Source organism: Heteronotia binoei, chromosome 2 (genome assembly GCF_032191835.1).
Source record: "Heteronotia binoei isolate CCM8104 ecotype False Entrance Well chromosome 2, APGP_CSIRO_Hbin_v1, whole genome shotgun sequence".
In the NCBI taxonomy this organism is placed as follows: domain Eukaryota; kingdom Metazoa; phylum Chordata; class Lepidosauria; order Squamata; family Gekkonidae; genus Heteronotia; species Heteronotia binoei.
The window spans coordinates 63,195,577-63,220,191 of NC_083224.1; the positions used below are offsets into that span (position 1 = coordinate 63,195,577).

Below are 24,615 nucleotides of genomic sequence, written 5' to 3' on the forward strand. Positions count from 1 at the left end.
TATAAAATTGATACTGTGAAACAGACATAAGGGTGATGCAATTATGATAGCAGAAAAGACCATAAATATAGATATATAATCAGTTGCCTTGGGTTATAGCTGTTTTTGTACCCAGTATTATTAAGGACGCATCCTAGCTATTTTCTTCATAGAAGAAGAAAGAGTGCCAACAGACTTCATGCACTCAAACTTCCTGGTAGTAATTGTGTTTTACGGTTATTGCTGATATTGTGCAAGTGCTTTTATCAAGGGTGTGTAGCTGCAGGGCAAATAAAAAGTCACTTCCTCTTGCAAAGTATATAGGCAGGTCTACAAAACCTAGTTGTGGATCCCAGTCCCATTCTGACCAAGAAGGAGAAGCTGCTGGAGACTCATTTATGTACAACCCATCTTCCCTGCAGAACTACTTAAAGTTTAACAGCAACTTATATGTGGAATACAGAGAATACATTAACATGAAGAACTCAATGACCTTTGACGAACAGACGGAAAATTGTGGAAGCTTTACTTAGTAATTTCTTAGTGAAAAATCTACCCATAGCTTTTTGTCAAAGTAGTCCGCATGTCCCTAAAACAGGTAAGATTGTTTATTACTTGGGATTTATGGAAGTCTATACAGAAATGTATTGGGATTTCTTGAAATGTATAGGGTCAGAAACAGCTGCTTTAACAACATTAGATAAAGAAGATTGGCATATTAGTTAAGAATTTCCCCTGTTAGAGACCAAGGGTTTATTAGGAAGTTCCTTATAAAACCATGATACCTTGATACAACATTGATTAAAGAATTGTTCTTAAAAGCAGCCCTTTGGGGGGTCCAGCTCTAATTCTCCTTGTGCACAAATATTAGGTAGCTTCAAGAGCTGGGTCTGATTATGCTGATATGGAGACTAGCAAATTCAGGTTGTTTTTTTTTTAAAAAAAAAAATCTTATAACACCAGAAGCAAAAAAAATGCGGGGGATAAACAATTGTGCCTTTATAGAAGATAGAACTTTAATATGGTACTTGCTCTCAGTTGCTAGGACATTGTATGCGCAGCCGTGGAAGCAAGAAAAAATACCAGAGAAATGGGACTGGATTATAAAAGTTATGTCATGGAGTGAAATGGACAAATTAACAAGAAAATTAAGAGACTATGATATGGAGCTTTTTAAGTTGGAGTGGAAGAAGTTCAGAAGATACGTAGAAAAAGAGTGGAAAATAAAAGGACATTGGACAATTTTTGATAATGATTTTTATTTTTTAAAAAAACAAAAGTATAATTTTTGGTTTTTTAATAGTTAAAGCTACCTTTAATATTTGTTTTTTTAAAGTAAATAACACTGGAGGGGGTCAAGTAATGGGGGGAGGGGTGGGGGAAAAGTAAGATATGGGGTAGAAGAATTTCTCTTTTTTAAGTCTTTATAAGATGTAGATATAGTTTTGCTACCATATGTTACTAATAAAAATTGTTTATTACCAACAATTGTGCCTTTATTTTAGTTAATAACTACAATTTTAGTTGACAAATCAAAGCTTGTAGCCATGATTGATACTAGTAGTTTAGTGCTGGTTTACTATTGGAACTTCCCCTTACCAATAAAAGTTTGCTCTTCTGCCAGAGAAGTTTGATATTAAGTCCAATTTAGCAGTTGAAACTGAAGCTGACAGGAAGCTGGTGGTATATTTGAAGAATGTTCCTGTCAGCCTGGATCTCTGGCCTAGAAACAAACCAAAACCTGGTTAATGAAGATAGATGACTGCAGTTTGAATAAGGATTTCCTAAACACGAGAATTTCATTATTTTTAAACCAGTGATTTAGGAGAGTTGTAGGGATGGATGGCAGTCACTGGACATGTGCCTGATTGAGTGCAATGCCTTTTCTGCGTCCCCCCTTTAAAAAAAAGTTAGTTTTCTTTACCTCACCTACCCTCTACCTCACTCTGTGCTTATTTCTCTGTATCAACTGAGAATAGCTCTTACCCACTCTGAATGGACTGCATTCTAATTGATAGGCAGTCATTTATAGCTGACCTTTTTTATGTCCCTAAGCTTTGCAACCTCCCTTTGAGGCTACAGCAGGAGTGAGTCCCTCTTCTTTCTTTGGATAGTGAAATCAAATAGCATATGTTTCTCAAAGCAATGAGCCAATCGGCTTCCTTGCGTTCAAAGGGAGCATCCATTTGGAACAGCTGCTTCCATTTTAGCTTGGAACATCATGACGTTTTGGGATGGCCCCAGCCCCCAAAGCAGTCGTTTAGGGTTATACCCATTCTTTTTCTCAAAATTCCAGAAGTGCCTGCAGGCTCAATAACGTTGAGGACCCTTCATTTAATACCACCTGGGCTATGCTAGATATGGATAACACTACTGGAACTGGGGGCAGAGATAGTAGCTGTGATTGTATGTTCACTTTCTTTTAAGCTGCTGGGGATGCTACAAGCAATTTTAACCCAGTTACTATTGTGAACCAACTGCAATGCATAGGAGATCAATATAACAGGGACCTGAATCAGCACATTGATACGCTTGCTGCAGAGATGTTGGAAGGAAAGGTAATATACTCTCCTAGGCTGTTTAGCTAAAGAGTTTACAGTCTGTCAGAGTAAAGTTTTATAAGCTACCGAAAACAATCACCAAAGCCTATCTTCCCATAACAAAACTGAAACAAAGATAATTCAACTCAAGGAAAACGCCCTATCCTTAAGATGTAGAGATCTGGTAAAGAACGGTTTGGGGTTTTTTTCTCTGCTGGTGCTCAGAGGCTGGGGTAAAAACAGCTTTCTCAAGAACAAAGACTACAAAACAAGTTCCTTAAATCAGCATTTCACTTCTACATGGAAGCTTTCCCTACATTTTTTGTTAGCAGCCATTTTCACTATCGCCATTAGGGTTGCCAATCCCCAGGTGGGGGCAGGGGGTCCCCCGGTTTGGAGGCCCTCCCCCCGCTTCAAGTTCGTCAGAAAGCAGGGGGAGGGGAGGGAAATGTCTGCTGGGAACACTATTATTCCCTAGGGAGATTTATTTCAATAGAAAATCATGGAGAATTTATCTGCGGGTATCTGGGGCTCTGGGGGGGGGGCTGTTTTTTGGATTAGAGGCACCAAATTTTCAGTATAGCATCTAGTGCCTCTCCCCAAAATACCCCCCAAGTTTCAAAAAGATTGGACCAGGGGGTCCAATTCTATGAGCCCCAAAAGAAGGTGCCTCAATCCTTCATGATTTCCTATGGAAGGAAGGAATTGAAAAGGTGATGGCCTTTAAATGCGATAGCCAGAACTCCCTTTGGAGTTCAATGATGCTTGTCACAGCCTTGATCTTGGCTCCACCCCAATGTCTCCTGGCTCCACCCCCAAAGTCTCCTGGCTCCACCCCCAAAGTCCCCAGATATTTCTTGAATCGGACTTGGCAACCCTAATCGCCATTGGGGTGGGGTTTTCCACTGTCTTTTTTTTAGAGTAGCAGTAGAATATTGTTTTCTGCATTCCCAGCTTTTTTTAAAAAAGTGTGTTGCAGAGATATAAGCGGGAAAGCATGTCTCTGCAATGAAAGGAACTAGAATCTTATTTCTTTAAAATGAAAGCTGGGGATTTAGACAGACTGAATATTGACATAGCTCTCTAATATAACAATTGCTGATATTTTTTTTTTTAAATCCCTTTTGGTGGCAGATAGGAGAAATGGCTTCTTCAGAAGATTGTGGCAGGGACAATGGCACAGATGCAGTTGGGACCTGGAAGATCCAGACTTTCCTGTCTGTATGGGGGCCTACCCGACTTGGCTGCTGTCTTGTCCAAAACATCAAAGCAAATCACATTTGGGTATAACTGTGTGAAAGGTAGGGAAATTCCAGGAGATGCATAGGAAAAAGTAGAAAGAAGATGCATTTACTAACAATATGCTAGCCAGGGGCAAATAACCTATATATAAATGGGTAAACTGAAGTACGTGGCCAAGGAAAACCTGTATTTTTTATCTGAAATAGTTTTAAAAATAAAGTGATATTTGCACAAAAACTAAACTGGTGTATCTAAAAGCTGTTGAAGGTAGCAAACAATAGGAAGTTATTTCTTAGAGGATGGAATAGGTCTGTAGATTCCTCATTTAAGCCTGATAACTGAGAGCCAATATGCTGTAATGATTAGTGTCAGACTAGAGTATGGAAGACCCAGGTTTGAGTGCCTCCTCTTCTGTAGAAGTTCCCTGGGTGACCTTTACCCAGTCACTCTCAGTATAGGGTTGCCAACGTTAGGCTTGCCAACCCCCAGGTCCCAGCGAGAGTTCTCTTGCTTTTCCAGGCTCCTTCCTGCTCCCAGTCAGCTTGCCGCTGGGGGGAAGCCCCGCCCCCACAGCCACCATATGCCTTTCCACCTCCGGAGGCTTCAGACTCCACTTGAAAAGGCTTTCTTGTGTGTCTGTGTCTTTAAGGTTGAATGGGAGCAGGGGAGCAGGCAGAACAACATGGCTGCTCCCAGTGGCTGTGAAAGCCGCCCTGAGTCCGCTTGCGGAGAGGGCGGGATATAAATGCAAAGTAATAAATAATAATAAATAAATAAAGTAGCCCAGGCCCTCCGTTGGTTGCACAATCTTTTCAGAGGGCATTTGCATAGGAAAGACGGGGCTTTTTTTGAGCAGGAACGCAGTTCTGGCTGGCTTGGTGTCGGGGATGTGGCCTAATATGCAAATGAGGCACTGGTGGGCTTATCCTACAAAAAAGCCCTATGTGGAACAATAGTGATGTCAGGGGGTGTAGTCTAATATGCAAATGAGTTCCTGCTGGGCTTTTTCTACAAAAAAAGCCCTTAGGAAAAGGTAAACCTTTGCCTGCTCTGTGTTATTTTGAAGAAATTGGAAGTTCAGCAACTCGTGAATAGAGATGCCAATCCCCAGGTGGGAGCAGGCCCTCCCCCGCTTCAGAGTTGTCAGAAAGGAGGGGGTCGGAGGGAAATGTCTGCTGGGGACTTCATTATTCCCTATGGAGATCGATTCCCATAGAGTATAATGGAGAATTGATCTGGGGCTCTGGAGGGGCTGTTTTTTGATGTAGAGGCACCAATCTCAGCATAGCATCTGACGACTCTCCTCAAAATGCTCTCCAAGTTTCAAAAAGATTGGACCAGGAGGTCCAATTCTATGAGCCCCAAAAGAAGGTGCCCCATCCTTCATTATTTCTAATGTAGGGAAGGCATTTAAAAGGTGTGCTGTTCCTTTAAATGTGATGGCCAGAACTCCCTTTGGAGTTCAATTGTGCTTGTCACAACTTTGCTTATGGCTCCACCCCCAATGTCTCCTGGTTCCACCCCCAAAGTCCCCAGATATTTCTTGAACTGAACTTTGGCAACCTTAGCCAGCCTCCAGGTGGGGCCTGGAGATCTCCTGCTTTTACAGCTGATCTCAGCCAGCAGATATGAGCTCCCCTGGAGAAAATGGCTGCTTTGAAGGGTAGACTGTACAGCATTGTTCCAATGCTGAGTTCCCTCCACTCCCCAAACCCCACACTTTCCCAGATCCACCCCCAATGTCTCCAGGTATTTTCCAACACAGACATGGCAACCCTACAGCATAACCTACTTCACAGGGCTGTTATGAGGATAACAGAAGAATGATGCAAGCTATTTGAGTCCCCGTTTAGAAACTCAGGGTATAAAAGAAATAAACCCGGGACCATGGCCAGCTGGGTAAATCACTACTACCCTAGTGAAATGAAGATGCCTGCAGAGGCCGGTTTTTCCACAGAGGAAGCAGTCTGTTGCCACAAAGAATGCATCAAGATTACTGTGGAGTGACAAGGCAAGTCATGCCACTTCTCCTGGAACAACATGGACTCCACTTCCTTTTCTTTTAGTAGAGACGAATTGTATGGTCCCTTCAAGACTTCTGTCACCTAGGAGGCTTGTGGAGACATTAGGCATTCTGCAGTATGAGGGACACAAATTTCTGTTGCTGCGCACAGAGATAAGAAGAGAAGGTGTGTATGGAGAGAAAGAAGTGGAGACAGCAGAGGTTCAGTGCCATTGCGACAAATAGTGGATAGAGTTGAATATTAAGTGTTAGCCTTTGTTTATGTTGTTATTACAGTGTTCCCCTTTAGGAGACTACTTCCTCTGGGTTGGTCTGAGGGTTCTTTTTTTTGGGAGGGGGGGTTAATCTCAGGGGAAAGTCACACAGTACCAACTTTGCCCATGGTGCCAGAATTTTTCTTGACATGGTTAGTACTTGGAGCTTAGGAGCCTAGACCTGTTGTTTTTTTCCAGTTCACTTTCAACTGCACTCATGGAATATCAGAGTCAGAAGAGAGTTCAAGACTGGACTGGGAACTGGGTCTCTCTCTGAGCCAGTGAAGTCAGTTTCAAAGCTGATCAGGATAAAGACAATGGTCTAGAGCAGAGGTCCCCAACTCCCGGTCCGTGGACCAGTACTGGTCTGTGGCCTGTTAACAACCGGGCCATGAGTTGTATAATTATTTCATTATATATTATAATGTAGTTGTATTAGTAATAATAATAATAAGACAATATTGGAATAATATCCTGCTCAGCACTCAAAATCTCAGAGTGGCTCACAATATCTTCCTCCCCCACAACAGACATCCGATGAGGTGGGTGGGGCTGAGGGGGCTCTCACAGCAGCTGCCCTTTCAAGGACAATTCCTGTGAGAGCTATGGCTGACCCAAGGCCATTCCAGCAGCTGCAAGCGGAGGAGTGAGAAATTAAACCTGGTTCTCCCAGATTAGAGTCCACAAATTTAACTACACCAAAATAAAGTGCACAATTGTATCATCCCAAAACCATCAACCTTCCCCCTCTTCCCGCTTCCTGGTCAGTGGAGAACCTGTCTTCCACAAAACCAGCCCCTGGTGCCAAAAAGGTTGAGGACCACTGGTCTAGAGAGTACATCCATGGGAGTAACACAGAGCTGGAAGCTGAACATTCACAGAAAGTTCATTGTCTTAGAGATGCTATAACCACCGGTGTACTTTAGATTCTCCCCAGTCCTCTAATGCACTTTAAGTAGCAGACTTGTAACCAAGACTCAGCATACTCACTCAAAACAGCAGCAAGGTTGGAGACAGACAATAGTTGGGGGATCCTATCCCCCTAATTTAAGGCAGTTTAAAGCATAAGTTGCAACTTCTGGTGGATACATTCTCCTCATATTTCCTCTATAAAACATCTTGGTAGGGTTTTTAAATTGCTTCTTAAACCAGTAAGCTCTGTTTGACAAAAGAGATATGCACGTATATATTATGAAAGCAAAAATGGTCTTACACCACTTTTGGGAAGCAAAACCTTTCTCACTGAGAAAACCAGTTTGGCTACTGTTCTTCAAGTCTAGACACTGCAATTGCCTTGATGCCCTCTGGTGATCAGAGGCACACATTAAAGTAAGGTAAGCCCTGGACTATACTGTCTAGTAAGGTTAGATACCTCGGCTATGGAAAACTACAGCAATGGCCAAAACAATTTTCAAAAAAATTATTTACATTTATAGTCTGCCTTTTTTCATTGAGACTCAAGGTGGATTACAATTTTTAAATGCAAAAACAACTGGGTTACAAAATTAAATAGCATTAATGGTTGGGAAAAAGAGATTGAGTTTCTAGACTCTTCTAGAAGAGTCAGTTTGGTGTAGTGGTTAAGTGTGCGGACTCTTATCTGGGAGAACTGGGTTTGATTCCCCACTCCTCCACTTGTACCTGCTGGCATGGCCTTGGGTCAGCCATAGCTCTGGCAGAGATTGTCCTTGAAAGGGCAGCTGCTGTGAGAGCCCTCTCCAGCCCCACCCACCTCACAGGGTATCTGTTGTGGGGGAGGAAGATAAAGGAGATTGTGAGCCGCTCTGAAACTCTTTGGAGTGGAGGGCGGGATATAAATCCAATATCATCTTCTTCTTCTAGACACTCTCAATGACTGTGCTATGGAGCGATCCAGGATTTGGTCCTAAGTAATGCCCAAGAACTGGTGAGAGATGTAAAAGTGATTGCACCGCTTGGTGATCTGGCTGGTGTACTGTCCGCCTAACGCACCAGCCAGCACCTTACTGTCCCTGATGGAGGCTGTAACAGACTGGGCATTAGAATACCCAAGGCTTGTGATCCTGGGTGATTTCAATGTCCATGCCGATGACGTGACCTCCAGTCATGCGATGGACATAGTGTCATCCATGGCGAGACTGGGACTCTCCCAATTTGTTACAACACCCACTCACCAGGCAGGGCATGTTAGATTTGGTCTTTGCGGCTGGGCTTTTGGTGGATGGTATAACTGCTGAGGTGGTACCATGGTTGGACCACTTTGCCCTCAAGGCTCGTGTGGATGCTCCATCCCAACCCTGTATGGGCGGAGAGCCTATTTTGGTTCGCCCACAGAGTCTGATGGACTCTGAGAGGTTTCAAATGGCTCTGCAGGATCACTGGTGATTCCCTTGATGACCTGGTTGAGTCTTGGCATGGCTGACTATCCAGGGTCATCAACGAGATCACACTTCAACACCCTCTGTGCCCTCATGTTAAGCTGGCTCCGTGGTATACCCCGGAGCTGCGACAGCTGAAACAAGGGCTCAGATGGTTAGAGAGGCAATGGCGGCGTACTCGAGACGAAGCGGTGAGAACATCTTATAGAGAGTTTATGAGGTCCTATGAGATGGCAGTCAAAGCCACTAAGAAGAATTACTTTGCGGCTAAGATTGCATCTGCAAATTCGCGCCCGGCACAATTGTTTAGGATAAACAAGGCAGACCAAATGCTAGTGAATTAGAGATTGGCTGCGAGGCTTTTGCGAAATTTTTTGCAGATAAAATCATGTCACTCCGCCATGACCTTCCCGCCACATTGGATATAGTACAAGAACTCGAGGCTCCATGCCTGTCTTCTGGTTCAGTTCTGGATCACTTCGACACACTTAGCTTGGGGGAAGTTGACAGAATCTTCTCTACTGTACGGCCAATAACTTGCAATTTGGATCCATGTCCCTCTTGGCTAATTAAATCTTGCCAGAGGGAACTTAGATGTCCTATACGGGACATCGTAAATAGATCCCTCTCAGAGGGGTGTTTTCCAACACCTCTTAAACCTCTGTTACAACAAGATGGCGACGGCGGTAGAAGCCTAGTGCTAGGGCTCCCACTGACTGATACCAACTTAAGCTATAATAACAGCTATTTGATAACAGCATAACAACAACGAACGGAATAACAGATTACCAGCGGGTTGTAGTGCCAGGCTGTGGTTGTCGGTGGTGCTGGAGGTGATGAGCGGTGAGCTGGGGGGGGGGGCTGTCGGGGCAGGGGCGCCAGGGCAGGGCTGGGACACGGTTGTGGGCTGGCGTTTGGAGGGGGCCGGGAGAGATCGGGCCGGCACCGAGGGGGAGAGCGCGGAGGGCGTGACAAGCGTGGAGCGCGGAGCTGGTCGGGGCCGTGGGAGGGCTCCTGCTGGGTGCTGTGGAGGAGTGTCGCTGCTGCCCGGAGCGTTGTGGCTGACCGGAGCCGCTGAGGAGTATCGCTGCTGCCTGGGCCGACGCTGAGACTGGGAGTAGGTGTGGTCGCGGGCGGGTGGCCGGGACAGGCCGACACAGTATCGGTGAGGACTGGGGCGCGGACCGGCACGACGAGGACTGAGAGGGGTGAGTGGAGTGAGTGGGGTTGCTGTGGAGGAGACAGAGTTATGGGGGTGTGAGTGGGCGAAGGAGTGGATTGGTCCCGGGGCGTAAGTCTCGGCGAGCATCCGCTTTCACCCCAACCCCCCCCCTTGTTCCTTCTTGCTCCCCCTCGCCCCCCCCCCTCACTCCCTACCCTCGCACCACCACGCCCCCCCATCCACGGTAGGGCCAGTAACCGAGAAGTTCTCCTGCCAACAAAGCTCTATACGGGGCTCGAAGGCTGGGAGACCCAAAACGTGGACAGAGAAGTGTGACCATCTCCCACACCCGTGCCTCAAAAGAATCGCCTTAAAGAACGGCACTTTTCTTTAAAAAAGAAAAACTGCACTTGCACTTTAAGATCTTTATGAAGCACCACAGACGCCTGTAAACTTGGACACTCAATTTTAACTTCCCAATACCAACTAACAGCACCTTAAGAACTAAACCCTACTTCACCCTCCTTAACTTTATCCCCGCCACCTAACGACTATTGATCACCAATTAAGATTGTTATTAATGAATTAACATAAATTGATTAGTAATTGGATTTTTTTCACTATGTGTTTATGTATTTAAATGCATATAGAATTAACTAATTAATTAATTATTGTTTACGTTAGCACCTTAAATTTAACTTTAGATAGAAATTGGATTTTATTATAGTGCTAAGAATTACCTACTAATCAAGCATAGGAAGATATTGATTAAATTATGGTGAATTAGATAATCTGGAATCGAGGACGAGGGTGGGTCAGGGACCCACACTGTGTACCTATATAAACTAGTTAGGTGAATACGGCCATCCTATTACAACCATTGGGGAATAGGTGTGGATGTCCAGCCAGGGGATTCCAGTGCTCCTGGGGAGGGGAAGGTATGATGGTGGGAATAGACGGAGATGTAAGGCAAGGAGGCCGAGATAAAACAGTGCTCGGCCCCCTTCCAGTCTACTTCCCATCCCGACGGTGACAAGTAGTGGGACCAAGAGAAGTTGCCCGCATCCGACATTGGTGTTATGCAACGCCAGGTCTATAAATAATAAGATCGAGACCATTAGGGACTTCCTGCGTCGGCAGGACGCTGACCTGGCTTGCGTGACCGAGATCTGGGTTCAAGAGGGGGAGACGATGGCGCTCTCCCAGATGACCCTCCCCGGGTTACTCGGTCTTTCACCAATCGGGGATTAGCGGGCGGGGAGGAGGGGTGGCGCTATTCATACGGGAGGGTTACTCCTTCAGGGCTCTCCCGGCCCCAACGATCAATGGTATTGAGTGTGCCGGCCTTGCGTGGGATGTCGGAGAGAAATTGGCGATCTGGCTAGTGTACCGTCCACCTAACGCACCGGCCAGCGCCTTACCATCCCTGATGGAGGCGGTGTCGTGCTGGGCATTGGAGTACCCAGGGCTTGTGGTCCTGGGCGACTTCAATGTCCATGCCGATGACGCGGCTTCCACTCGGGCGATGGACCTAGTGTCTTCCATGGCGACACTGGGACTCTCTCAATTTGTTACGACCCCCACGCATCAGGCGGGACACACATTAGATCTGATCTTTGTGACCGTGATTCAAGTGAACGAAATCGCAACTGAGGCGATACCATGGTCGGATCACTTAGCCCTCAAGGCTCGTATGGAAACGCTACCACAACGCTGTAAGGGCGGAGAGCCTATTTTGGCTCGCCCGTGGAGCCTGATGGACCCGGAACGGTTCCAAATGGCTCTTCGGGATCCTTGGCCCCCTGGCGATTCTCTTGACACCCTGGTTGATGCCTGGCAAGATCGGCTATCCGGGGTAATCAACGAGATCGCACCTCGACGTCCTCTGCGCCCTCGTTCGAGGCTGGCTCCTTGGTATACCTTGGAGCTATGCCGATTGAAACAAGGACTCCGATGACTAGAGAGGCAGTGGCGGCGCACTCGTGACGAAGCGACGAAAACATCCTATAGAATGTTTATGAGGTCTTATGAGATGGCAGTCAAGGCCACGAAGAAAAACTACTTCGTGGCCAAGATTGCGTCTGCAAATTCGCGCCCGGCACAATTGTTCAAAATAATTGGGCATTTAACTACACTGCCTCAGGGCAGACCCAATGTTAGAGAATTAGGAATAGGCTGTGAGGCTTTTGCGAAATTTTTTGCAGACAAAATCACGTCGCTCCGCCAGGACCTGCCCATCACGTTGGATACAGTACATGAACTCGAGGCTCCGTGCCTGTCTTCCGGTTCAATCCTGGATCATTTCGACCCACTCAGCCTGGAGGAAGTTGACGGAATCCTCTCCTCTGAGCGCCCTACAACTTGTGATTTGGACTCATGCCCCTCCTGGCTAATTAAATCTTGCCCGAGGGAGCTCAGATGTCCTTTACGGGACATCATAAATAGATCCCTCTTGGAGGGGCGTTTTCCAACGCCTCTAAAAGAGGCCTTGGTCCGTCCCCTCCTGAAAAAAAGTACAGCAGACCCGGCCGACCGGTCTCTAATTTACCGTTCTTAGGTAAACTTATAGAGAGGGCAGTGGCGTTGCAGTTACAGGGCTTTCTGGATGACGCTTCCATCCTAGACCCTTGCCAGTCTGGTTTTCACCCGGGCCACGGGACGGAGACAGTACTGGTCGCCCTGGTGGATGATCTCCAACGGCATCTGGATCGGGGTGGTGTGGCGGTGCTGATGTTGTTAGACCTGTCGGCTGCATTTGATATGGTCGACCATCGGCTACTGACCTGCCGCCTCGCCGATGTGGGGGTTAGGGGGTCAGCCTTGCAATGGCTCTCCTCCTTCCTTGAAGATCGGGGACAAAGGGTGGCAATCGGAGGCGAGCTGTCCCAGAGACACACACTGGATTGTGGAGTGCCTCAGGGAGCAGCTCTCTCACCGATGTTATTTAACATCTATATGCGCCCCCTTGCCCAGATTGCCAGGAGATATGGGCTTGGGTGCCACCAATATGCGGATGACACCCAGCTCTATCTACTAATGGACGGCCGGCCTGACTGCGTCCCAGAGAACTTAGACCGGGCTCTGCAGGCTATGGCAACTTGGTTAAGGCAGAGTGGGCTGAAACTGAATCCAGCGAAGACAGAAGTCCTTTGCCTAGATCGGGGCGCCCGGGGAGGAGAAATACCTCTCCCGGTCTTTGACGGGGCGCCGCTGAAAGCGGCGTGCCGGGTCAGGAGCCTGGGAGTTTTACTGGAGCCTTCACTATCAATGGAGGCCCAGATTGCAGCCACTGCCAAGTCAGCCTTTTTCTCTCTGAGGTGGGCAAAGCAGCTGGCCCCCTTCCTAGAGCACCAAGATCTGGCAACGGTGATTCATGCAACGGTCACCTCGAGACTAGACTACTGTAATGCCCTCTACATGGGGCTGCCTCTGTACCGAGTCCAGAAGCCGCAGCTAGTGCAGAATGCGGCTAGATTGCTGTTGGGGCTCCCAATGTGGGGTCACATACAGCCTGGGCTGCGCGAACTGCACTGGCTGCCAGTTGTATACCGGATTCATTACAAAGTGCTGGTTATTACCTTTAAAGCCCTATATGGTCAAGGACCTGCCTACCTTAGGGACCGTCTCTCCCCGTATGAACCCCAGAGAGCACTGAGGTCAGCTGGGAAAAACCTGCTGAACATTCCGGGGCCAAAAGAGGTGAAGTTGCAAAGCACCCGCAACCGAGCTTTCTCTACTATGGCTCCACGCCTATGGAACCAACTTCCAGAGGAAATGTGGGCCCTGCAGGACCTTGAACAGTTCCGCAGGGCCTGCAAGCCTACCCTCTTCCGATTGGCCTTCACTGATTGAGAGGGAAACTGGTAAAGAACTCGCCATCATAAACGTAAACGTAATTATAGCACTGGTATATTTTATTAATTTTATTAATTTTAGAATTTTAATTAGAATCAGAATTTTAATTAAACTGTCAATGTAGTTTTATTTAATATTGTATGACCAATGTATGAAATAATGCTGTTAGCCACCCTGAGCCTGCTCCGGCGGGGAGGGCGGGATACAAATAAAAATTGTTGTTGTTGTTGTTGTTAAAGAGGCTATGGTCTGCCCTCTCTTGAAAAAGATTATATCAGATCCGGCCGAATTGGCACATTATCGACTGGTCTCAAATTTACCATTTTTGGGTAAAATCATGAGAGGGCAGTAGCGCTACAGTTGCAGAGTTTTTTGGATGATACTTCTGTCTTAGATCCTCACCAGTCCGGCTTCTGCCCGGGTCATGGGATGAAGACAATGCTGGTCGCCTTGGTGAATGATCTCCAGAGGCATCTGGATCGAGGTGGCGTGGCAGTGCTGATGTTGTTGGATCTATCGGCTGTGTTCGACACGGTCGACCATCGGTTACTGACCTGCCACCTTGCCGACACAGGGATTCGGGGGCTGGCCTTACAATGGCTTTCCTCCTTCCTTGATGGATGGGGACAAAGGGTGGCAATTGGGGGAGAGTTGTCCCAGAGGCACCCACTCACTGCCACAAGGGGCAGCACTCTCTCCGATGTTATTTAACATTTACATGTGCCTCCTTGCCCAGATTGCCCGGAGATATGGGCTTGGGTGTCATCAATATGCGGATGACACCCAGCTCTATCTACTAATGGATGGTCGGCCTGACTGTGTCCGAAAAAATCTGGACCTAGCATTGCAAGCTGTGGCAGGTTGGCTCAGGATTAGTAGGTTGAAGCTAAATCCAATGAAGACAGAGGTCCTTTGCCTAGGTCGTGGCAGTCTGGGAAGGGAAATCCCCCTTCCAGTTTTTGACGGTGCGCCATTGAAAGTGGCGCACAAGGTCAAGAGCTTGGGGGTTCTACTGGAGCCTTCCTTGTCAATGGAGGCCCAGATAGCAGCCACTGCTAAATCCGCTTTTTTCCATCTTAGGCGAGCGAGGCAGTTGGCCCCCTTCCTAAAGTGTCACGACTTGGCAACAGTGATACATGCAACGGTCACCTCGAGATTGGATTACTGCAATGCCCTCTACATGGGGCTGCCCTTGTGCCGAACCCGGAAGTTGCAGCTGGTGCAGAATGCAGTGGCCAGGCTATTACTAGGTTTCCCGAAGTGGGAGCATATACAGCCGAGGCTGCGTGAGCTGCACTGGCTGCCAGTTGTATACCGGATTCATTACAAAGTGCTGGTCATTACCTTTAAAGCCCTATATGGCCGAGGACCTGCCTGCCTTAGGGACCGTCTCTCCCCATATGTGCCCCAGAGAGTACTGAGATCAAGTGCACAAAATCAGTTGACAATCCCTGGGCCGAAGGAGGCCAAACTGAAGAGTATGCGAGAAAGGGCCTTTTCGATCGCAGCTGCACACTGATGGAACCAACTACCGGATGAAGTGCGGGCCCTGTGGAGTCTTGATCAATTCTGTAGGGCCTGCAAGACTACCCTTTTCCAACTGGCCTTCGTTTAATGTGGATTTTAGTCTACTATATATGGCCATCATAAACTACCGAGGAGGACACCTAGAACATAGCACTGTAAATGTTAGTTTTAATTTTAATTTTGATGGTTTTAATTATAATGGTTTTAATTAGCAAATTATATATATTGTACTGAGATAATGTCTTATATTGTAATTTGTATTTGTTATATGTTTTGAGCCACCCTGAGCCTGCTTCGGCAGGGAGGGTGGGATATAAATAAAATATATTATTATTATTATTATTATTATTATTATTATTATTATTATTATTATTATTATTATTATTATTATGCCCCTGTATAAATCGATGATGCGGCCTCATTTGGAGTACTGTGTACAATTCTGGTCACCGCACCTCAAAAAAGATATTATAGCGGGGGTGGCAAAAGGTAGCTCTCCAGATTTCCCCCCCCCCTACAACTCCCATCAGCCCCAGCCATTAGCCATGCTAGCTGGGGCTGATGGGAGTTGTAGGCAAAAAACATCTGGAGAGCTACCGTTGGCCACTCCTGTATTATAGCATTGGAAAAAGTGCAGAAAAGGGCAACTAAGGTTGGAACACTTTCCCTAAGAAGAAAGGTTAAAACGCTTGGGGTTCTTTAGCTTGAAGAAACGTTGACTGTGGGGTGACATGATAGAGGTTTACAAGATTATGCATGGGATAGAGAAGGTAGAAAAAGAAGTACTTTTCTCCCTTTCTCACTATAAAAGAACTCATGGACATTCAATGAAATTGCTGAGCAGTCAGGTTAGAACTGATAAAAAGAAGTACTTCTTCACCCAAAGAGTGATTAACATGTGGAATTCACTGCCACAGGAGGTGGTGGCAGCTACAAGCATAGCCAGCTTCAAGAGGGGAATGGATAAGCATATAGATCAGAGGTCCATTAGTGACTATTAGCCACAGCTTATCATTGGAACTCTCTGTCTGGGGCAGTGATGCTCTGTATTCTTGTGCTTGGGAGGGCACAGCGGAAGGGCTTCTAGCCCCACTGGTGGACTTCTTGATGGCACTTTCATTTTTTTGGGGGGGGGCACGGTGTGATACAGAGTGTTGGACTGGATGGGCCATTGGCCTGATCCAACATGGCTTCTCTTATGTTCTTAAGAAAATGCTATAGAGATAAGGGACTGTTAATATCCCTTCTGTATAGTGTACAATTACCTATTTGAAGGGATCCACTAGACCTTTGTGTACAAAGTGTACAAACTCCCAGGCTTTGGACCTGAACTCTGCCTGTAGATTTATTGGCCACCCTTACCTCAGGATGGCTTAGAATAAAATGCAGAATACATAATTAAAAACCAACATTAAAATTAACCCAGTAAAAAGCAGTTCCCATTGCAAGATGGTAAAAAAGTTACATTTCCTTAACCTTTCATTTCAGGAGGTGAGAGAGGGTATGAGATTCTACCATCACCTGGAGATTTTAAGTACAGAAGGTGTTCTAGGCCAGCCAATAATTATCCTCTTAATGGAATCTACATGCTGGTGCTGGTACAGAAAGGTTCCCACTTCACCCCTTTTAACTTCAGTGAGTCTGGTTCACGAAGGAAAATAATCCAGAGTATCTCAATACAAAGAATATACTGTAGAAAAGGTGTTACTTCAAGCATGCACAAATAATCTAATAGGGAAATCTAAGAGCTGCAACTACGAATTACAAAACTAAAAACAGTTCCTCAGTACAAGACTTCAGAGTTCCTGGATCCCACTTGCCACAGCAGGCACTTAAAATATGATGAGAATGGCTTGCTCCTTGCTAGATTATATTTGAAGGTCCCTTGCCTTTCCCAGCATCAGGATCTTCTCCAGTGTGCTCCCTTCTCATTTGGTGGCCAAAGTATTTGAGCTTCAGCTTCAGCATCTGACCTTCCAGGGAACAGTCAGGGTTGATTTCTCTTAGGACTGACTGATTTGATCTTCTTGCAGTCCAAGGGACTCTCAAGATTCTTCTCCAGCATCACAAATCATGATCCCACTAGTAAGGAATTTATATTTAAGCTCCTTTGTGATCCTCAGCCATTTTCCACTGGCGGTGGGGCTGTGACTGGCTGAGTATCTGCTGTGCGTGCAGAAGGTCCCATGTCCAGTCCCTAGCATTGGCAGTTAGAAGGATCAGGCCACAGATAATGTGAAAGCCATTATCATGGTCAGCTGCTGCCAGTGAGAATACACAATACTGATCTTGATAGACCAGTGGTCTGACTTCAATAAAAGGCACCTTCATGTGTTTCTGTATCTTATCTATGATTGTCTGTTATCTATATGCCTGTTTAGTTGACTGCACATTTTAGAAATTCTCTGTTTACAGGTGGAGAAATTTGGAGAAATAGTGGAGTCTCTCAGCAAGGAATGGAGTAGCCATAGTCCTGGTCTGGAGTATGAAAGAGCTTTCCTGGCTGTCTCTGTGAGGTTATTTAAGGACCTTGTAAAAAAATTCCTCCTGTGGCTAGTTCAGCTTTACTTGCAGGGCTAATCAATGGAAATATCCAAGTGAGATGCTATATTGAAGAGCATGGTGGCTGGGTAAGTTAATGTTCAATTTTGTTTTGCATTTGTGTTGATTGTGTTTGAAGTTTACTGGTTTACTGTTGATTAGAATATCTAATGCAGTATGCATGTGATAGTGAGTAAACTCCAGCACTTCCTGATTACCTTCACGCTGCCCCATTGTGTTGGTTGGTGTGCCTCCATAATTCCAGTGTTTTATATTCATCTCAGTTCTGTTAGATCCTCACAAGAAGTTTGTTGTCATTTGGTTTTTATCTTACATTTCCCCACTGACTTGCTTTTTTGTTTAATTGTAGGAGAACCTTCAAAACTGAAGAGAATTAAAAAAAACACAGACTCCTAGTTCCTCACTTCAAATAAAAGACGTTTTGCTGCACTGTGCCTCTTAGGGCTGGAAAGAGTACAATAGTGTTGCACAGCACTGGTGTGTTCAGCCCTTAAAAAATTAAAACAAGAACTAAACAAAAAGTAGTGGCTGTAGGCAGAGGGGGTGGGGTGGGAAGAAGAGCTAGGTTCTATCCAATCAGTCACACCAGGTCACAGCCCAAAAGGTCATTCATTTGTGCATATTCCACATAATACTCCAATTGCAATTGCCTGGCTTACTGAAGAATTACTGTATTTTCCTAGTTGCAGAACCCTTCTGTTGTCAAAACATGAGGTTTGGGTCCAACTTGACACCGACATGTATTGATTGTTGGGGAAATGTGATGTCTCTGAAACTGAAAATCAGGAGAACAGGATCATAAATACCAGCTCCATTCAACAGGTGGATTGACTCTGCCAATAGATTGAAATTCCTCCATCTGTAAAAATAGAAATAACAACTTTCTCAAAAGAAATAAAATTGTAAAAGACTAAGACCGATTTCCCACTCACTCTACGCCACTCTGACATTCCTCTTTTCAGTGCGTCGTCCTTCTGATTTCCCACTATCTGCCCTGGGGCTTCAGCAAAGATTGGCATTTTTGCACAGCAAAGAGAAACTGGTTTTAGCGGTTTCTCTTTGCCACGCAAAAATGCCGATCTTTGCTGAAGCCCCGGGGCAGATAGTGGGAAATCATAAGGATGCCGTGCTGAAAAGAGGAACATCAGAGCGGTGTAGGGTGGGTGCAAAATCGGTCTAAGTGTCTGGATTTAAGGAAACATTTTACTGCTTAAGGAAACTCACCAGTTATAATGCATCCTATTCCAATGTATAACAACCAGAGAAACCAAGAGAATAATCAGGATCACCCAGCGTAGAATGCTCCATGGACTACAGTTCCAATTTCTAAAACCAAAGAAAGAATAAAATGCACAGAAATTGCTTTGTAGGACAATGTTAGGTCATCTTCAACTAAAGTCATCATTCAACTGTTAATAATTCATTCACGCTTTAAATAAGTAAATGGTTCAGTCTTGAATAAATTCTGCATATGAAAAAAGCAACCTTTCAAAGAAACCTAGCATATTTTGTTTTTAGATTTTCATAATATAGCAGGAGTCCCCAGATCTATTGAAGCTGTGGACATTTCTGGAACTTGAGCAAGAGTAGTGGGCAGGCACCTTTGATCTCGATGGCACAGAATAACCTGATTTTGGAATCTAAGTAGGGTTGCCCCCGGTTAGTACTTGGGCAGGAGACCACTGACCAAGTCCAGAGTAACAATGCAGAGGCAGGCAGTGGCAAATCACCACTTCACTGAAAGCCTCATGAGGGGTCAGCATAAGCTGGCTGTGACTTGACAGCACTTTATATATACAGTGGGCAAGAAAAAAAGAGTACTAGATAAACGCACAGCTATAAGTGTCTCATTTTATGTTGTATTTGATCTGTGTACCCAAGACTATAAAATATATATAAAATGCAAATAGATTGCATTTAGATGATAATGCAGTTGGTGTTTGTCCTTTTAATAAAAATGATTCTTACCCTTTTGTGACGCCAAGATGGCCAGATAAGTTGGAAGGGAATGTTACATTTGAATGAAATTTGGATCTGTCTGGGAAGGCTGTAGCCATCTCAACTGTAGATGATGTAGGAGTGGAGAAAGCAGAGGAGGGGGTGGAGGAAAGAGTGGTTCTTACACTGCCATGTCTTTTAGGATCTGCAGACAACAAACATAACTTGCTATATTTACAGAACTGAGTGTTCAACATATTATTCCAATGACCAATGACTAATTTTAACACATCTTACACTGAAAAGAGCTACAGAAATCAATCTTTGAGTCCAGTGGCACCTTTAAGATCAATGAAGTTTTATTCTGGGTATAAGCTGTTGTGCACATGAAACCTTATATAACCAGAATAATTACAAAAATTATATAACCAGAATAAAATTTTGTTGGTCTTAAAGGTGCCACTGGATTAAAATTTTGTTCTTTTGCTTCAGACCAACACAGCTTTCCACCAGAAATTAATTGGTGTTACTTGCACTGCAAGCTGTGAAGATTACATTAAGAACATCAGAGCAGTCATGAGGATTAATGTTTCATGCAGGGGCCAATGGAGTGTCCCCAAAAAGTCTACAAGAAAGCATCGAAGTCATAGTTTCCTTCTGTTGTTGCCCCCAGCACTGTCAACCAGAGGCTTATTGCCTCTGAACGTGGAAGTTCCTTGTGGTCATTGTGTTATCAATTTCCTTGTGACTGGAAAGCCTTTTTAGAGCCCCTGCACAGGGCCAGACAGGCCTGTAGCCAAAGGGGGCGGGGGGCGGCCACTCCTTCGACCTTTATGTCCCCTCCTTTCCCCGACGCTTTGGTGGCCCCTGTCCCCCTCTGTGGCGCCTCCCCCTCCCTGCCACCCAGTGGAGCACCGGCTCCTGGGGCTCTTTCAAAACGGGCCCCCACCCCCGCCGATCAGCTGATTGGCAGGAAAGCTGCCAAGGCCGGTGGTTCCCATGCAACTTTCCCATGTGCTCAGCACGTTCAGCGCTGGCCACCCCAGCCCTGAACTTGCTGAGTGCACTGGAAAGCCGGCAAAGGAAGCACTGGGCTCCATGCGGCTTTTCCTGCCAATCAGCTGATTAGCAGGGGGGCCACCTTGAAAGAGCCCCAGGAGCTGGCACTTCATTAGGTGTGTGGGAGGGAGAGGGAGGTGCTGCGGTGGGGGGTGGGGCCACCAGAGCAGCGAGGAAATCAGGGGCCGCCAGAGCAGTGACGGGCGCCAGAGCAGGGGCCCCCTCCACCTGAAATTTTTTTCGTGGGCCCCCCTCCACCTAAAATTTTCAGGCCTGGGACCACATTAACAATTAGGCCAATAGGCACTGACCTATTGGCCCCCAAGCCTTTAGAGCCCCCAGGCCAACTCCCTCCTGGTTTCCCCCCTGCTTGCAGCCCTCCCAGCCTGCATGTGCAGCCAGCAACTGAGCCACTCTTTGCCCAACTTGCCTGGTACAGCTGCTGCTGGCATCATTGCCAAGTTTGCCTCTCTGCCTCTTCCCCGCAGCTTTGTCAAAGGGGCTTTTGAGAAGGTGCCTGCAGGCTGCAGCAAGGCTCTGACTCTGAGATAATTTATGAGGGGGCCCCCAAGATTTTGACTGCCTAAGAGCCTCCACAGGGTTTAATCCTGCACTGCATCTGGCATCTAGCCAAATGGGCAGGCCAGCTATTTTAAGTTGCTGATATACTGTAGTGGCAACAGGGCTTCTACCTGACAGGTCTCCCCACAGTTTCTCTGCTTCAGGTCCTCAACACCAGCCATCCCTTCCTCCCCACAGGGGCTTTTACTTTTTTTTTTTTAATGACCTCTGTTAAAGTCAGAGGACATTTTTTCCTCTGGGGAGATAGCAACTGTAAATATAGTCAACTGCCTCTATATCTGGTTTCCTGACTCAATGTAAATAAATGCAAAAGAATCAATATCCTGTCTTATTCCTTTTTAAATCCACTTAAAAAGCAACATACATTTGTTTTGCCAGAATCTGTGTTCCTTCTTGTTCTTCTCATTTAAACTAGACTTCCACTTTTTAAAGAAGGCATCTTACCTTTTATGGCTGTTTTGACTTTGCCTGTTAGCCCCAGGCTGACCTCCTCCAGATTATTAAACACACAATTTGTAATCATAATGAAGGGAATTGACTCTCTGTACTCTCCTTTTGAGCTTCCTTTTAACTAATCTTCTCAATTTTTAGCTATTTAGCTATTGAAATTAAATATGGTAATGTGAGACTTTTGTGTAATTACTCAGGACCAAGTCCAGGGTTCCTTCTTCTAGTCCACCTCATGACTTACTGCTCCAAAGCCCAGTAATTTATGGTATGTTTTTATCTAGCTTTTCTCCCCTTACAAAATGCATTGCAATGTAGATAAATATAAATAAAACACAATATAAAAAACAAACTAAAAATAAAAGGTACACAAAATATCCTGGGTTAGTGTCTGTTGGGTAAGTCCATCAAGGCCATGGGCTAACAACCAAAGGCTATTAACTAAGGTTGCCAGGTTTGTGTTGGAAAATACTTTGGGAGTGGAGACTTTGGGAGTGGATCTGAGAGAGAGTGGGGTTAGGGGAGGGGCCTCAGCATGGTACAATGCCATAGAGTTCATCCTTCAAAGCAGCCATTTTCTCCAGGGGAGCTGATCTCTGTCAGCTGGAGATCTGCTGTAAAAGTAGGAGATCTCCAGGCCCTACCTGGAGGCTAGGGTTGCCAAGTCCAAGGAAAATCTGGGGACTTTGGGGGTGGAGCCAGGAGACTTTGGGGGTGGAGCCAGGAGACATTGGGGGTGGAGCCAAGAACAAGGATGTGACAAGCATAATTGAACTCCAAGGGAGTTCTTGCCATCACATTTAAAGAGACAGCACACCTTTTAAAATGCCTTTCTTCCATAGGAAATAATTAAAGATAGGGGCACCATATTTTGGGGCTCATAGAATTGGACCCTCTGGTCCAATCGTTTTGAAACTTGGGGGGTATTTTGGGGAGAGGCACTAGATGCTATACTAAAAATTTGGTCCCTCTACCTCAAAAAATAGCCCCCCCAGAGCCCCCAATACCCACGGATCAATTTCCTATTATTCCCTATGGGAATCGTTCTCCATAGGGAATAATAGAGTGCCTAGTAGACATTTCCCTCCCCCCCACACGCTTTCTAAAGGGGGGGAGGGCCTCCAAACTAGGGAATCCCCTGCCCCCTCCCTCTCACACACACACACTTACCAGATCTTCCTCCGGACAACTCTACTTCCTGTAAAAACGAAAGCAAAATAAAGGGAGGGGCCGTTCTCAGAAGCCCTTCCTGCTTCCTGCCCAGCCTTAAAGGGGCAGACATTTTGCAAATGGCTCAGGAGCTCTACAACATGAAGCCTAAAGGTATGTTCTCCCCCCCTCCACCCCCACCCCCGCTTCCAGAGTTTTGAAGAGCAGGAGATGAGGCTGCGAACCCAGAAGTCTCCCGCCAGAGCGGGAGGTTTGGGAAGCCTACTGGAGGCTGACAACCCTACCAAGAACTCCTGACTCCTAAAACAGACAAACTGAAACCTGCAAGGACTTGTGGGAGAGATCCCCCCTCTCCCCACTATTTCCTTCCTTGAAAGCCTTCACAGCTTCTTCCCCTTTCCTGCCTCCTCTCCTTTCCATCCACAGAGGCGGCCCTGGGGCATCTGGCCTATCAAACCATCAATCAAGAGTATCTGCATGCTATTAGTTAAATCCACTCCTCTCTCCTGCCTGAGTGTCTGTTGCTAGCAAACCAAGCTGATTTGGTCAGTAAAAGACCACCAACCTTGGTTCTGGCAGTTGCTGGCTCTCCATACTCTCCCACTGGCTGAACCACCAGTTGCACTGCTTCACAGAGGAGAGAAAGAAACCCTTACCTCGATTGGCTGAGGGAGGGACAAGGAGGGAAATAGCCAGAGAAAATCTTCCCTTGATTGGCTAAGAGCTCCTCTCTATCCTCCTCCAGAAGGGAAACAGCCAGTGATGGGAGGGGAATGGTGTCCTCTGGCAGCAGACCAGATACAGAGAGGGAGGGAGGGAGGGAAAGCAAGACACACAGAGAGAGATTGAAGACCTGTGCTTAAAACCAACAACATTAGCAGAGAGTGACGGTTGGTCTGCAGGGTATCACTAAAAGCTTCTAAGGTAGAACTCAATGGGGTCATTTGGTTGCCAGTTCCAGGTTGGTGGGAAATTCCTGGAGATTCTGTGGTGCAGTTTGATGAGGGCATAGGAGTTAGGACTCCAGAGAGGGGTCTGCCAGACCCAGGTTCTTGCTGTGGAAGCTGACTGGGGTGATTTTGGATCACAAACTTTCAGCCTAACCTACCTCACAGGGTTGTTGTGCAGATAACAGGGGGGAAAGGAGAATGATGGTCTCCCCAACCACACAAAAAAAGCTCTTTCATACTCCAGACCAGAAAGGATTGTAAGCCACTTTGAGATTCCAAGTGAAGGACGGGGTATAAATCCAATCTCTTCCTTCAGTTTTACACACTTTAGGTGGGATTTTCTGTGGATTCTTAGTGGTGAGACAAGGTTATATTATACTGAGAAGCACTCTACCTCAACCCTCTCATCTATATGCAGCATACTGATATAAATGCAGCTGGACTTCCCATCTTGTGCCTTTGGATAGGTCAAAAAGAGTGTTCTAGGAGTAGCATGAACTCGTAATTTCAGTATCATATGCTCCTATATTTCTTTATGAGTTCAATGAACTGGCCCATTGTGCCACTGGAGTTTTGACATACCCAAAACTGGGCTGATCTGTATAGCAGGTCTATTTTCTAAACGCTACAGTGCAATTGTACAATGGAATACAAGTCTTATATCAGAAGCCCATTAACTAATATATATGCCCATTGAATCCAGGGCAAATGACCCATGCAGAGATGGCTGTAGTGTCATTTTGTGAGTATTCCTTAATGTTTGCTTCAGATAACCACATTAAAAACAATCATCTCATGGACCCAGTGATAACATCACATTACTATTGCCTTTATACTAAGATATCTGTTCAGTCATAATTATGAGCAGATTGTATTTAATCAGAGACTACCACAGGAAGATCCTTTTGCATTTACCTCATGATAAAGACAATTGCTCTCGTAAACTACCTTACCTTTCTTAACCAGCA

General features: G+C 45.9%; 1 protein-coding gene across 1 annotated transcript; it reads left to right on the plus strand.

Moving 5' to 3' along the window:
• The first annotated feature begins 455 nt into the window (after positions 1-455).
• Positions 456-17,687, plus strand: BCL2L15 (BCL2 like 15). Its single transcript, XM_060233252.1, is given in 5 exon segments — positions 456-487; positions 489-577; positions 2,407-2,537; positions 17,355-17,472; positions 17,475-17,687. Coding segments are annotated over 5 exon segments (474 nt in total). The 3' UTR covers positions 17,579-17,687.
• Positions 17,688-24,615: the final 6,928 nt, after the last annotated feature.